We start from the raw sequence: 14652 nt of genomic DNA, 5'->3' as shown, positions 1-14652 counted from the left end.
GAGGAGTGCATGGGGCCAGGGGCCACTCAGCTGTATGTCCCCACGGATGCACCGCCACCCTACTCGCTGACAGACTCCTGCCCTACACTGGGTGGCACCCCAGACTCGGGAAGTGGCCACAGCCTCCACGAACACCAGCAGGAGCAAAGGACACCTGGCCAGCGTGGCGTCCGCACCGTCTCCATGGACACCCTGCCCCCTTATGAGGCTGTGTGTGGCGCTGGCCCGCCATCAGGCCTGCTGCCACTGCCCGGACCAGGACCAGGCCCGAGGGGCTCACAGGGTTCACCTGCCCCAACCCGGGCCCCTGCCTCTGGCCCAGAGAGGATTATGTGAGTGACCCAGCCGGCCAGGGCCTGCAGGTCCCTCCAGGCTAAACCACATCCTTCAGGCACACACAGGCGCAAACACACACAGACAGAGACATATGCACACACGTATGAGACTTGTACACACACAGACATATACACTCACATACCCATGTGCACACACAGATCTAGACATGCCTCACACATGTGTAGACATGTGCGCACACAGGCCCACCATGCCCACACAAAGCCCACCTGCAACTTCCCGCCTCCTGCTCCCCAGCCTGTTGGTTGTGCCTGTGTAGACAGCTCTGGGGGAAGACAGCTAAGTAAGAAATGGGGCTTTCTCTGCCCTCTCCCCAGGCCTTTCTGCCCCTGCCCTCACCTGGCAGTCTGGGCTCAAACTCTGATTCTGCCTCCAGAAACTGTTCGACCATCCCAGGTCAGCTGCCTGCCCTGACCCCTGCCCCAGGGCTGGCTTGTCCCCCTGGGAGGTGGGACAAGCTCCAGTGAGCATCCACTGTGTGCTGTGCCTATCTCTCAATTCCAGGGCAGAAGAGCTAACATCACCACCCTGCCACTTACAGGGTTGGGGACACAGGTCTGGGAGTTTGGGTATAAGCTGGAGCCCCTCACAGCCCACCAGGCACCCTCCCTAACCCAGCATCCTCAGTCTGGTGGTGCTAGTGGAGTTATCTGAGACGCTGCAGGGGAGGACCAGGGCTCTGGGGCAGCAGTACCACATGGTGGCTGTGGCCATGGGTTACAGCTGTTCCTTATTTAGTCCAACCCACTGCCCAGGACTGAGGGTCTTCAAAAAAGATGAGGCCATTGCCTTTTTCCAGGTGACCTCACTGTAATGCTGCCTGGACACTGCACTAAGGCAGAGAAGTGGCCTCTCGCTCAGCCTCTGCCCAGCCGACCACTGTGGCCTGAGCAGGAATGGCCTGGAGCCAGACCCCAGCGCTGGCCTTGTCCTCCTGGGTGGCAGCTCATAGCTGGGAATGGTGAATGGATGTGCTCTGGCCTTACCCCTCCAGGGTATGGAGTGCAGAGACAAAATAAAGGGGATATGAGCCCCATAAATACCACCATGCCACCACAATATGTCCCCACCACGCTGCCAGTGTCCCACCTCAGAAGAGCCTTTGTGGGGTCAGCCTGGTATGGAAAGGCTCAGATCTTGGCCCTGGAACCCAACAATTTCCATCAAAGACCACACGGGTAACAGAAGTGATTTCTGAAGACCCAGCCTGCCACAGTGGCAGCCGTGAATCTGTGAGAAGTGTCCCCGCCAGCATCGCCAGCAGCCATCACCCTGCCCTTAAATGACAGCACCTCATCATCCTCTTCCCCACATTTCAGTTCCTCCAATGAAGGGCTAAGACGATTCACTAATCCCTTTCTTAAACAGAGGGGAGGCAAGGATGAATTTTATTTTCTGGAGAAATAGCTTTTCTTCTGGTACGGAGTTGGAAGGACTCCACCCAGGGGTTCTGTAGCATCCTGGGGGCACATCCTGAAGCCCCAGACTCCACCTGGGGGAGGCACCCTGTTTACACACAGTCTGTCCACCTTTACGGTGTACCTTTTTCTAGGCAAAAAAAAAATCTGTCTGTTGTACCGTATCGCCTTTTAAATGCACTCCAGAGACTCAAAAAATGCATCCTGCTTCTGCAACTTCTAGAGAGTGCTGGGGTGGGGGGCAGATAAAAATCCCCACCTACTCATCAGTGTTTGAAGGATGGAGCTCAACAGCTTTTCTTTCCTGACTAGGCGCTGAATAAGCAACAATGTATCTTTTCTGTGTTCAAAATAAATATGTCATATCCGTAAAAATACAGTGAGAAGTAACGCTTTCAAAAAGCTTTCAAAAAGTGCATGGGGTTTCATCCTTTCTAAAACTCGGAAGCAAAAGGAAATACCCACAGCAAACTGAAAATGTGCCTCGAGCTAGCAACCCGCCTTGAGGGGCTCCTGATTAGGTATTATTGAAGCCTTGTCAAGTTCCTGTTGAGACGTATGTTTGGGTAGTCGGTGACTTACAGGAGTTCTTTTTTTTTTTTTCTTAACCTCACTGAAACGTGGCATCATTTCTGAGACTTGGCTGGTGTAAATGTCACTGGGATGAGCCATCATCTTCAAGACCTGACTCTAGGAACATGAGGAACTACACGTTTTACTTTAACAGCACTTGGCTTGCAGCACCCTGGCGTTTTGTACTACCAGGAAAGAGAGGAGAATTGTAATGAGACCGACTTGAGTTGTTTTCTTCCGCTGGGCAGAAATTCCCTTTCTTTCTTTGTGTCCTCCGTAAGACCGTAGCTTTGGCTGGCCATCTCTTGGCAGAGCCTAATTCCCCGTCTCTGTCTCAGTCTCACTCCCTTCCCCCCAGAACCCAAGTCCCCGGGTGTAGTTCTAGATCCCCAAGTGCCCAGAAGTGAGGTGTGGCGGAGGGGAAGATGACTGCGAGGAGAAGCACCAGCTCCTCCTTCCAGACCTCAGCGGGTCCCCCACCCCCACTCCGACCCCATACTGCCACCTGCCGGCTTCCGGGCGCCACTGTTCAAAGCCAGTGAGTCAGTTCCAATGAAGAGCCCCACTTCTCCCACTTTGAAACCCATTGCCCAGCGGCACTCATGGTTGTAGGCAAAACTTGTCATTTTGATCCTGGACTTGTCTTCCACCCTTGGGATGTTTCCATGAGGTTAAACCCATTCATACATCATCCCATTTTTAGAACGAATCTCTGTCCCCCCGCATTTCCCTCTGGACACATCCTGATACCTGTGCCCCGACCCCTAGCCCACCCACCATCTCTGTATGCAAAATGAACACTCCTGTTTTGTTTTGTTTTTGAGACAGAGCCTTACTTTGTCACCCCTGGTGGAGTGCTATGGCATCATAGCTCAACAGCAACCTCACCCTCGTGGGCTCAAGAGATTCTCTTGCCTGTTCTTATAAACACCATCAGGCATGGCTCTGGTTCACCTGGGTGCCCTGGGGTCCGTCCTCCTGGAAGGAATATGGAAACCTTCGTGGTGATAGTGTCCAGCCCCATGCGGACCCCAGCAAGAACTGCCCCCCATGCCCAGGCTCTTGGGTCTTCCCCTCTCGTCCATCCACAATGTGCCCTGCACTGTGGTGTGACCACACATGGTACCACATTCAATGTCCTTTGCACATTCCCACAAAGAGACTGGCCTCCTCTCTGTGCTAGGACTTGAGGAGTAGGGACCGAGGAGAGCATCCTTGGAACACTCTCCTCTGTAGCATCACTGGGCCCAGGAGTGGAGCTGCATCACAGGGAGCCCGAGGGGTCAGGGCCAGACCTGGAGACGAGGGGCTGGTTAGGGAGGTGACCCAGCAGCTCCAGAGGGAGTGGGGCAGAGAAACTAGGAAGGGCAGAGATCTAGTGAGGGTGTCTTCAAGCAGGTCTCCCTGGCCACTCTGAGAGGCAGGGTAGAACATGCCTGGAAATCAGCCCACCTGAGGGGTGAGGGAAATGGACCATTTCCACACCAACTCTCAGCAGTCATAGCTGGGAGGCTGACCTTTGGAGATTGTTCTCTCCTGCCCCTTGTGCAGGCCATGTAGCCTCCTCTAGGCAGAGAAAGTCTCAGGCAGGGCAGCTGCAGCTCCTGGTGCTGGGTCAGCATGCATGGGCCTGGCAAGGTCCAAGGGCACGAACGGCATCTGCCACGTGTGACGGCAGGTGTCCACCCAAAGAGGGAGGAAGGAGGGTTGATACAAAGGATGGAACACCCACTGTCACAATGGCCAAACCCACACGTACACACACACAGGGGTCCCTCACACCAAGTTCCTAAAGACCCCCCAGACACACACCCATCTGTAGCATCATCAGCTCCCATCACCTGTGGTTTTGTGCATGTTTGTTCAGACAGTGCTGGTGCACGCACACTAGTGCCCCTCTCACTTAGAGCTCATGCACTTGCGGCTTGGTGTTTCACGATCCAGTGCTGCCAGTGCGCATGCTTAGGTGTTACAGACCAGGCCCTGGGTATAAGCAGTGGAGGAACAGGCAGCTTCACTATCTGTCCTGGGCTATGCTCTGCTCAACAGCACAGTGCACCTCCCCAAGCTCAGGTGAAGTCTTTGGAGCCCAAGACCAATAGCTTAGGTCAAGTCTAGTATCTCTGGACTTGGTGCCTGGGCATATCTTTGTCCTTAGGGTGTATCTCTAAGGAACCCAAGGCTGCAGGTCCCCAGGGCCCTGGGGCTGCCTGTCTCTGCTCCACGACTGGTGGTTTGAAGGCCCACAACCCACCACAAAGCTGGCAGCACCTGGACCGTAAGATGAACGGGGGGACACCTCTTGAAAGGGACCCTGCACCCCATGGCAGGCTCTGAGCTTTATCACCCAGCCCCATTACTCAATGGCAAGAGACAGAAACCCAGTTTGAATCTTCTTAAGCAAGAGATCATACTCACTGGTTCATGTAACTGACTTGTGCAAGTGATAATTCTAACTATAGGCATGGCTGGATCCAAGAAGCCTAAGAATATGGCCAGGTGTACTGTCTCACTGGGCACTGCTGTCTGCCCCATTGCCTTCATTCTCCCATCAGCACAATGGCTGTAGAAGCCCCAAGTCTACCTTGGTTGGTGCATAATCCAAAAGGAAGGGAGGGTTGGACATGGTGGCTCACTCCTGTAATCCTAGCCCTCTGGGAAGCCAAGGCTGTGGGAGGCCGAGGGATTGCCTGAGCCAGGGAGTTCAAGACCACCCTGAGCAAGAGTAAGACCCCGTCTCTGCTAAAAATAGAAAATCTAGCTGAACATAGTGGTACACGCCTGTAGTCCCAGCTACTTGGGAGGCTAAGTCAAGAGGATTGATTGCTCAAACCCAAGAGTTTGAGGTTGCTGTGAGCTATGACACCAAAGCGCTCAGGCTGACAGAGTGACAATCTGTTTCAAAGAAGAAGAAGGAGGAGGAGGAGAGATCCTCTCTCTTTCAGACAGAAAATAACAAATCTCAGGGAGAATGTGACCTCTGAATGGCTGTGGCTGAGACTGAAGTCTGGTTGTCTGGGCCTGGGTCCAACACCTGCTGGGAGCTTGGGGGAGAGGGAGTTGACCAGTCTCTCCTGGAATGGTTTTCCAGAGGAAAGAAGAAAGGAGGCCAGGAAAACTGGGTAAACACAAAACAGCAGATCTTGCCACGTCTCCTTGACAGGTTGGGCCCTACCCACCAGATCTCTGTTCACATATGGGAGGGGTGGGGCATGAAGGCAGGGGCAGGCAGGGGGCTGGCTGCTGACTGGGGCCTATGGCAGAGAGAAGAGGGGTCAGAAACAGCCTGTAGCTGGGCCTTTGTGCACCAGGCTTGCTGGCCACCACCTTGAATGTGGGCTGGCTCTTTGCAAAGGTTGCCCTGGGGTGGGGTAGGGGGAGCCTCTGGCCAGCTGCAGGGAGCCAGCCCAACTCCACAGTGAGGACACTCTGTGACTTGGGGGTGTGTAAGACTCGCCCAAGGAGGACACCCACCCACAGTGTGGTTATTACACAGTTTCGTCCCTGCAGTAGCACATGAACATGGACAAAAGGCCAAGGTATGGATCTGTGTAATGGGGCCTGAGAATCCAGTCCAGCTCTGACTTCTCCCTGAGGGCCACCTCACCATGGACTCCCCTCTTTCTCCTCCTCCTCCTCACAGCCCTTCCCTTCCTGGGCTGTCCCCAGGGCTCCAAGTCATCTTCCCAGACAGGAGGCCCAGGATCAGACCCAAGCTGGTTCCTCTGGGGGGTGAGGGATTCCAGCCCAGAGCCCAAGGGGTGATGAAGTGGAAAACCTGTAAGAATGTCCAGCTCAGCTCTGCGGAAAACAGGTTCCTCCTTGTATGTCATGCATGGACTTGATGACAGTGAGTCCTGAGTTCCAGACCTGGGGTCCCCTTCCAGGTAGCATGCCCACCCCTGTTCTCCCTGTGGCCTCTGAGCCTCTGGGCTCTGTAGAGAAAATCTGCTGTGGGTGAAGACTGGTCACTGAGACCCAGAGGTCCAGCTTCCCTGCTTCTGTCATCAGCTCACCAGTGATCTTGACCCAAACACTTTCATTCTGTGGACCTCAAGACCCCAATGTTGCACCAACCTTCCCAAGCCAAATCAACCCCTGCAAATCCCCAGTGCTCCACCTCTTCCCACCTAAGTTGTCCAGAAGGATAGTCACACTGATGCAGAGAAAGGTTTTCACTAAGCCCATCACTCCCTGGAGAGCCCAAGAAGTGTGAATAATGCAATTAACACCAAATTACATAGTTGTAGGAGGCTGCCAGGGGCCATAATGAGACAGAGAAGGGCTGGTTCCAGCAGGAGAGAGCAAGGAGGGGGGAATTCTAGGCACCAGCCCCAGTGTTCTCACTGTCATTGTCACAGGCTCCGCCACTCTGGGAGAGATAGGGGTGGCAGGCAGTTCACAGATAAGACTGGTTACCCAGGAGGGGACCTGAGGACTAAGATGTCCAGAATGAACAAAGTAGTTAATAAGTAACCAACATCAATAGAAGAATCACACAGGGGAAGAAAAAGATGAACCTGAGTGTACTAATTTGTGAAATTCCTATTAACAGAAAAAAGACAAAGGCCAGTCCAGTTCTCTCTCCAGGGAACAAGTCTGCCTGGGGCCAAGGAATGAGAAAGAGGGAGAGAGAAAAAGAATGAATTGAGACCCTTTCATTTTACACTGACCCTGCTTTCCCTGGCCTGGTGACTATACCCTTGAAGACAACTCAGAGGCCTAAAACTCTGAAGATCCTCCCACCCCAAGTCTGTGACTCCTTTTTACAAATCTTTGGTACTAGGGAAAACGGCTTTGGGTGGTAGATCTGGTTTGGTAGACTGAATAATGGCCACCAAAGATGACCATGTCCTAATCTCCCAGGTGTTTCTTTCCGTAGCAAAGGGATTTTGTACATGTGATTAAGTTAAGGACCTTAGGGTCGAGGCTTAGCCTGCATTATCCAGGTGGGTATAATGTAATGAGGGGATTGTTAGGCAGACAATGAGGGACATCCAGCCCTCCTGGGGACAAAGGCAGGAGCTCCAGTCTGATCTGCTAATCAGACTGGTAGGGTGTGCAGGTCAAGTAGCACAGGCACCACAGGGTCTGGAAGGTGACCTAGAGCAACCTAAGGCTAATTGTCATGTCATTAGCTTTAATCTCTGCATTGTGGTTTAGCCCCCACCCCTATGGCCTTTCAGAGAGGGTCAGGGGAGATGCACATGCCCAGTGAGACTCAGGTGCTGTAACTCCCCACTGTCCATCAAAGTAGTTCCGTGACATTTGAACCAGGAGGAGGGCCTAGCCAAAACAAAAATAAGACAGGATCCCAGACCATAACTGGGGCCCTCCTGTTACATCTGTGGCACATGTATCTTACTTTACTCAATAAACTTCACCTGGTGCTTGCCTTGCTTTGATGTCTGGTCATTCTTTGGCCAAGAGTGCACCAAAAACCAAGAACAAGATTGCTTACCCAACAGGGATGAGAGGAAACTTCTCCTTCCCTGGAAGGTTTGCTGAAAGATCAACTCACAATAAGGCAGATTAATAAAATAAAGAGATTTGTTTATCATGCACACAGGAAGAAATACAGAGTGATTATCCAGTTTCCAAGTGGGCTCCAGAAATTGACATATTCTCATTTTACAAGGGATGGGAGATGAGGAATGTAGGTAATTCTGTTTAGGGGGAATAATGTTTACTAGGGAGGATGAATAGATACTTGGAGGAATAAATAGATGAGGGGAAACAGATTAACTTGTAATGATTCTCTTTGGAAATTAAATTAACCTAAGAGACAGGTTTTGTCTTAAAATGATTTGGACCAGGTCTGGCTGCATTATTACTCTTCTTACTTGCAATATGGAGATGACAGGGAAGGGAAGGGAAGTCAACTATTCTTTTCAATAGGGTAAACCCCTTCCGAGGTCTGTTGATCTCTAAGGGCCTTTAATTCAAAAATACTTTTTATACCCAGGAGTCATGCATGGGGTGAAATCTCCTGAGCTCCTTCAGTAATCTCAGGGGGACTTAGAAGAGGGAAGTGAAAGGTGGCCTCCGAAGAGTAGGGAGCAGAATGAAGGAGCTCAGAGCCAAGGAACTCAGGTGGCTTCAGGAAGCTGATGGAGGAAATGGATTCTCCCTGAGAGCCTCCAAAAGGAACCAGTGCAGGGAGACTGATCTTGGACTTCTGACCTCTAGAATTATAAAGTAATAAATTTGTGTTCTTTGAAGCTACAACATTTTTAGAAATTTGTTACAGCATCAATTGGAAGTGCATGCCCTTCCGATCTAATCCCCACTCTTGCTCTGTCTCAATCTCTTTATTTATAAAATAGAACGAAGGAGGATTGGACTAGTGATGGGAAAAGACCTCCCCTGCTCTCTTTGGCCCCAGGCTGTTAATACCAACCCTCTCTTGGCATTCTTTCACATTGACCTGCCCTGGACTTCACCTATGTCTTCAATTCAAAGGGAAGTAAAGGGGGAAACCAAAGGGTGGCCAGGTATAACCTTGAACCTAACCTTTCTGAGGTTCAAGATCAGATGAGCTAATGTGCAGGAAAGAGTAGCATCCACCACAGTGGATATCAAATGACTAATCCAGAACAGCCTATGGAAGGAGAGTTAAAGGTTTACACAGGGAGTTTCATGGTGCTACTCGAGAGGAGATCCATTTTCAAGTAGAGCTCCAACTAAGAAATGGCTTCTCAACCAAAAGGATATGAACAGCCCCAGCCACTGAGTTCAGAAACAATTCAGGGGGCAGGAGAGAGTAGGAGGTAGGGAAGAACAAGACTTCAGATGTGGTGAGTCAAGTCTGACACAGTTCCAAGGCCAGGCACCCAGACAGATGTCCTTCTCAGTGACTGGAGGGGCAGACACCCAACAAAGTCTCATAGAAAGCAAATGGTGTAAGGACGAGGTCCTCATGGCCCATAGTGACTACAAGGTCACAGCCAGCTTCTGTCCTGAGCTTGGCTATCCAGGTTATGAGTCACCTGAGGTCAGGCACCTTTATCATTCGTTCTCGAAGCCCCCAGGCCAGCATGGGCTGGGCCACTGGCTGACTACTCTAGGACAGCACTTCCCCAAACACCAGATGCTAGTATTAAAAAGGAACCCAAGAACACAGTGGTTAACACCTGTAATCCAAGAAGGGTGGGAGGCCAAGGCAGGAGGATGGCTTGAGGTCAGTGAAAGGACAGCATTGCTAATCATTTAACATTTAAAAAAAATCATTGTACACAACAGTGTGCTGGCCCCCATTGCTTGCTTCTTGCTTGACCACTTGTGGCTTAACTTGTTTCTTTTAAGAGATTGTTTTGCAGAACTTGAAGACTACTAAACAAACAGAAAAGGGAATATAGCCTCTGCATCTGCCAGACCACATTCCAAGAAGTCAGATAAAACCGGCCCAACAGAAAAGAATAGCTCTGGAAAACAACTGCCTTCTGTTATCATTTCACAATAGCTACTTCTCTGCTCCTTAGAACCCAAATGAGAGCCCAAGCCACTCATTCTCAGTGCCATCATTGTCTCTTCTTTTCATGCCACGTCCTTTCCTCCCTTGGAAAGTAAAATAAACATCTTGATCCAAAACCTATCTTAATCTTTGAGTTGAGAATCCTTTCTCAGCCCACAGTATAAGTCCCCTAATAGCCAGGAGTTCAAGACCAGCCTGGGCAATACAGTGAGAACCTATCTCTACAAAAAAATTAAAAGTTAGCTTGGTATGGGGTCCTGTGTCTATAGTCCCAGCTGATTGAGAGGCTGGGGCAGGACCATCACTTGAACCCAGAAGTTTGAGGCTGAAGTGAGCTATTATTACAGCCTTACTAAGTGCATTGCCCACTGCTCAAAAAGAAGCCAATATGCTGAGATTGTTGCAAAAGAGGAGGTCTGGTGGAGAGAAAGAACACCTGAACACCCATGTTTAAAAAGGAAGGGCTTTGTTTCAGCCGACAGTGCCACGGCGGACTAGAGTCCAAAAATGGCCGTGCTTCCTGACTGGCTCTGTCTTTTCCTTTTTATCTCTAGTCAAGGGTTCCTCATCTACAGGTACCCTTCTCATGAGTCAGTTTGAATCAAGCTGGAGAAGGTGGGCACAGGCTTTACAGAAGCAGAAGCAGGTGTTAGTTTCAAAGTCCCAGGAAATTAGGTTTCTACAAATTCCTAAGAGCTGAGTCACCCTGGGGAGGACTTTGTAGGTGTGTCCTTGGGAATACTATGAGAAAACTTTTGTTCTCTCAGACCTTACTTTTCCTAGGTATCTTCTCTCAAGATAGCAGGAATTACAGCAGAGAAAGAATTTAATGAGATGGAAGACATTCTCAAATCTGTCTCCCTGAGAATTTAAGAGAAAGAGTTTTCAAAGATCTGGTGGGCAAAGTGCTAAGTAGTGGGTCTGCTGACTGGTTGGGTTCATAGTAGAATCATTGGGTATAGAAATTATCTTCTACTGTGTCAGGTCCTGAGTGGGGGAGGTCACAAGACCAGGTGAGTCAGTTCTTTGGAATGGACCACTGATCTGGGTGGGTGAGCTGTTCTACTGGAATTCAGGGCTTAAAAAGATATTTCAAAAACTAGCTTTAGGCTCCACAAGGGTGATGTTATCTAACAGAGCAAGGAAGAAAGCTAAGAGTGTGACCATCAGCTAGCTGACTCCTGAGCAATTACAGGACAGCAAGCTGGGGAACAATGGCTGGTTTTATATATATAGATATATATATATTTCTCCTACCGCAATTCCCACCTTGAGGCCCTTTATTAACTTTATAAAGGGTGGTTTCACTAATCACGCAACCACACTCAAGCCTGGGGAACAGAATGAGACTCCTATCTCAAAATAAAGGGGGGAAAGTCCAAACACTTGGGAAACACAGTGCATGTTGCCCCTCCTAGAAATTAAAAATCTTAGTTAGCCTGCTATTTGAAGCTGGAGATGCCTTTCTTAGCCCAGTGTTTCCCAAATTTATCCAGCCATATACAGTTTTTACTCACAAAAGACTGTGTTGACCCAAATAAATGACTAAGACAAAAGTCTTAATCAATGGAGGTTTATTAAGCCAAGATTTGGAAGACTCGCTCCGGAAAAACATGAATCACAGACAAGCTGTGGCTGTTTTTCTGACAGGGAAGTTGAATGTTTGGTATTTAAAAGGCATACAAAGAGAAGGGAAAAGATGGAAGGGCCTAGGGGGTGAGCTGGTGATGAGGTAGTGGTATATTCTTGTGAGGCCCAAGAAATCTACATTTTATGTAGAATAGGGAAGTAAAGGAAGCATCAATTATGTTGATGACCCTGGGTAGTTGGAAAAATATCTGATTCTGTCTTGTCTCCAGTTCTGTTACGTGTAAGATAAATTTGTAATTCATTACTAGTGTGGAATTGAACAGACTTTAGTTTTTGCTGCTAGACATAGATATAATTTCACGTCCTTGCTTATGGAAGGTTAGCAAGAAATGTCCTTAATGAATGATCTGATCTATGGGACCTGTTCTTCACAGGTGCCTGAGGCTTTTACCTTCTCATTTGAATAAGAAATTGTGGGGAGACTGCCCTGAGATTTTTATTTTCTTTTTACAAGTGATTATGAACCCTAAGTAAGTGCCCCTCTGTGAAGGACACTTTGAGAAAGGCTGACATGAGTTCAAATCAGTGCAGGAATCAATCAACTATTGGATGTCCAGAAGGAAAGAAGGAAGGGAGGGAGGGAGGGAGGAAGAGGGAGAGAAAGAGAAGGGAAGAGTAGGGTAGATGGAGAGTAGAGAGATAAGTGGTTGCTTCAGTCTGTGTTCCCCCAAAAGTAGTCGCTGTCACAGATGATGTGGGTACCAGTAGTTTATTTGGGAGGTGATCTCAGGATGCAGGAGGCAGGAACAGGGAAGTAAGATGAGGAAGAGAGAAGGGCCAACAAAGGATGCACTTATGAGAAGGTTACTTCTGTGGGTAACTGGGAGCTCCTGCGCCTGGGGCCCCTCTGAAAGACTGTAGAGCAATTGCACAATTGTCCCACCAAGAGGCAGGAAGCTGGGGTTTCTGCCCATCAACTCTGAGCCTCCACTGGTCCTTGGTCGGTTGAGTTTTGCCCCCAGAGTGTCAGCTTACGGAGCTTGCAGCCTGCCCCATACACCAGCAGAACATGCCGCTGAAGCTGAGGACACTCTGGAGCATGAGGCACCAAGGAGCCTTACCAGGTGACATCTGGAGAGGACTGAGGGACATGCTGAGGAATATGCTAAGGGATATGGCAGCTGCAGATGGGGTTATGGAAGGATGCAGGTGCTGATGTGTCTGCTTCTCACATTTGTTTTGGGGACAAGGAAAGAGCCTGATTTAGGACCTGTTCCAGTGGGTGGGGATGGGGATAGGGATGGGGTGGAGATGAGGTGCAGAACATGGGCCCAGTCAGCCTCGTACCTGAGCTCTCCAGAGGACAAGCAGAGGTAGGGCCTTGCTGGGTACAACTTTCTCCTTTGCTCACATAACTTCCTCCTCGGCCTCCTGACTGGGTGTTGGTAGCAGGGCAGGGGTGGCCCTCTCCATTCCTCCAAGTGCACAGCCTGAGCCTAGCCTCGGAGACCCATTGGACTCTCCTCCACATCCAGCCCCTTGGAGCTGCCATGAATGGGCCCTGACCCCTAGACCCAGGCAAGAACCTCTTAGGTGACCTCATCACCTACTACCTGACAGGGGCAGGAGATGACTAGCCTGGGTCCACAGGCAAGCAGCCCTTAGTTACCCGGCCAGGTGGCTCTTGGGCAGGAAACCCATCCTCAGCTCTGTCTGCTAGTTGAAGAGGCCCTTGCTCTGGACAGCTGCTGCCAGCCCTGCCCCATAAGTCTGCCCTGAGCTGCTACAGGCACTGGAGTTCCTCAAGCTGATATCTGTCAACTTGTTTCTGTTTCCCTGGAGGAAGGAAATCAGGTCTCTGGATGTAGGCACCACCTGCCCCAGCACAAGGGAGTGTCAGGTGGGGAACGGGACATGCCCACCACACCCGGTGACTTTGGTCTCCTTTTAAAGCTGGAGAAACTGTGAGCTAAAGAGGCCAACACAACCTATCTGTGGTCTACAGATAGTAAGTGACACAATGCTCTAACCATTAGACTACACTGCCCTTATGAAGAGAGATGGAGTCGGGGCTCATCATAAACAAAGAGAGAAACGTGGCTTTGGAAGCTGCTGGAGAGCCTTCACCTCTTCCAGCTCCAGGCACTGGCTGCTGGACTGGGAACAAGGACACCTGGGCCTTATTCCACCTCACTCCCTTTCTAGCTGCATTTCTTAGACAGGTCTTATTTTGTTTTTGAGTCTTTGCAAAAGTAGGCAGAGGATAACATGACCACAGGCCATGGTCTTTCCTTTGGCCAAATGTCCTCACCTACCTGCTGCTTAGGAGCCCCCAGTGCCCCAGCTCTGCCTGGACTGGCCCCTCTCAGCCACTTCTGAGTCCTATGCCCCCTCTAACCAACACTTTCATTTGTTCCAGACATATACTAGGAGCTTCTCCTATGGGATGAGAGCTCTGCTTTCCAAACACATGCTGGACACCGTTCTGGGCAGGCTGGACAACACGCCACCTTGTAGGCTGAGTTTTTGCTGGTCCAGGCCTTTGGCAAAAAGCATGCCAAGAAGATGGAGTTTGAGGCTCAACGCCATAGCACAGTGGTTACAGCGTCAGCCACATATACTGAGACTGGCAGGTTTGAACCCAGCCTGGGTCAGCTAAACAACAATGACAACTGCAACAAAAAATAGCCGGGTATTTTGGCAGGCGCCTGTAGTCCCAGCTACATGGGAGGCTGAAGCAAGAGAATCGCTTAAAACCAAGAGTTTGAGGTTACCGTGAGCTATTATGCCGTAGCACTCTACTGAGGGCAACACAGTGAGACTCTGTCTCAAAAAAAAAAAAGATGGAGTTTGAGTCTTCGTGGCAAGAGTCTGGCATGATCTTGGAACCACAGGCAAGCAGGTGCTCAGGCCTGGCAGAGAGAAACTTGCCAGCCTCCATGGCAGGCACAGCTCAGAGAGAAGCTTGGTGAAGGCTCCCAACTGTCTGAGGGGGCCACAGCAAGGCCCCTTTGAAGGATAGTCTGAGAGGGTTGTGGCTGAGGCGCTGACAATCAGAGACCTCTGCCTGTGGCTCTAAGCCCGTCCAAGGTCTTAATCCTCAATGGCCTCCTGGTCTCCTCAGACCCTGTGCCAGCACATGCTTGGATAATGAGAAGTTCCTGACCTGCTACAGTGACTTTGTCCTGTGCTGGACACATTAGTTCCCCAAGGACATTTTCTTTTCTTCTCTTTCTTTTTCTT

The 14652-nt window shown here is 50.3% G+C and overlaps 1 protein-coding gene across 1 annotated transcript in view; it reads left to right on the top strand.

Annotated features, from left to right (window-relative positions):
* BEAN1 (brain expressed associated with NEDD4 1) overlaps positions 1-336 on the top strand; it is a 48007-nt gene extending 47671 nt beyond the window's left edge. The window contains exon 5 of the mRNA XM_012811119.1: positions 1-336. This exon is cut by the window's left edge and continues 4 nt beyond it. Coding sequence (XP_012666573.1) covers positions 1-336 — 336 coding nt within the window.
* The last annotated feature ends 14316 nt before the right edge of the window (positions 337-14652 follow it).

This window comes from Otolemur garnettii, unplaced genomic scaffold, assembly GCF_000181295.1.
Source record: "Otolemur garnettii isolate 467f Iridium unplaced genomic scaffold, OtoGar3 scaffold00151, whole genome shotgun sequence".
Classification (NCBI taxonomy): domain Eukaryota; kingdom Metazoa; phylum Chordata; class Mammalia; order Primates; family Galagidae; genus Otolemur; species Otolemur garnettii.
The sequence above is the reverse complement of the archived record's forward strand: the minus strand, read 5'-3'. Positions and strand labels throughout refer to the sequence as shown.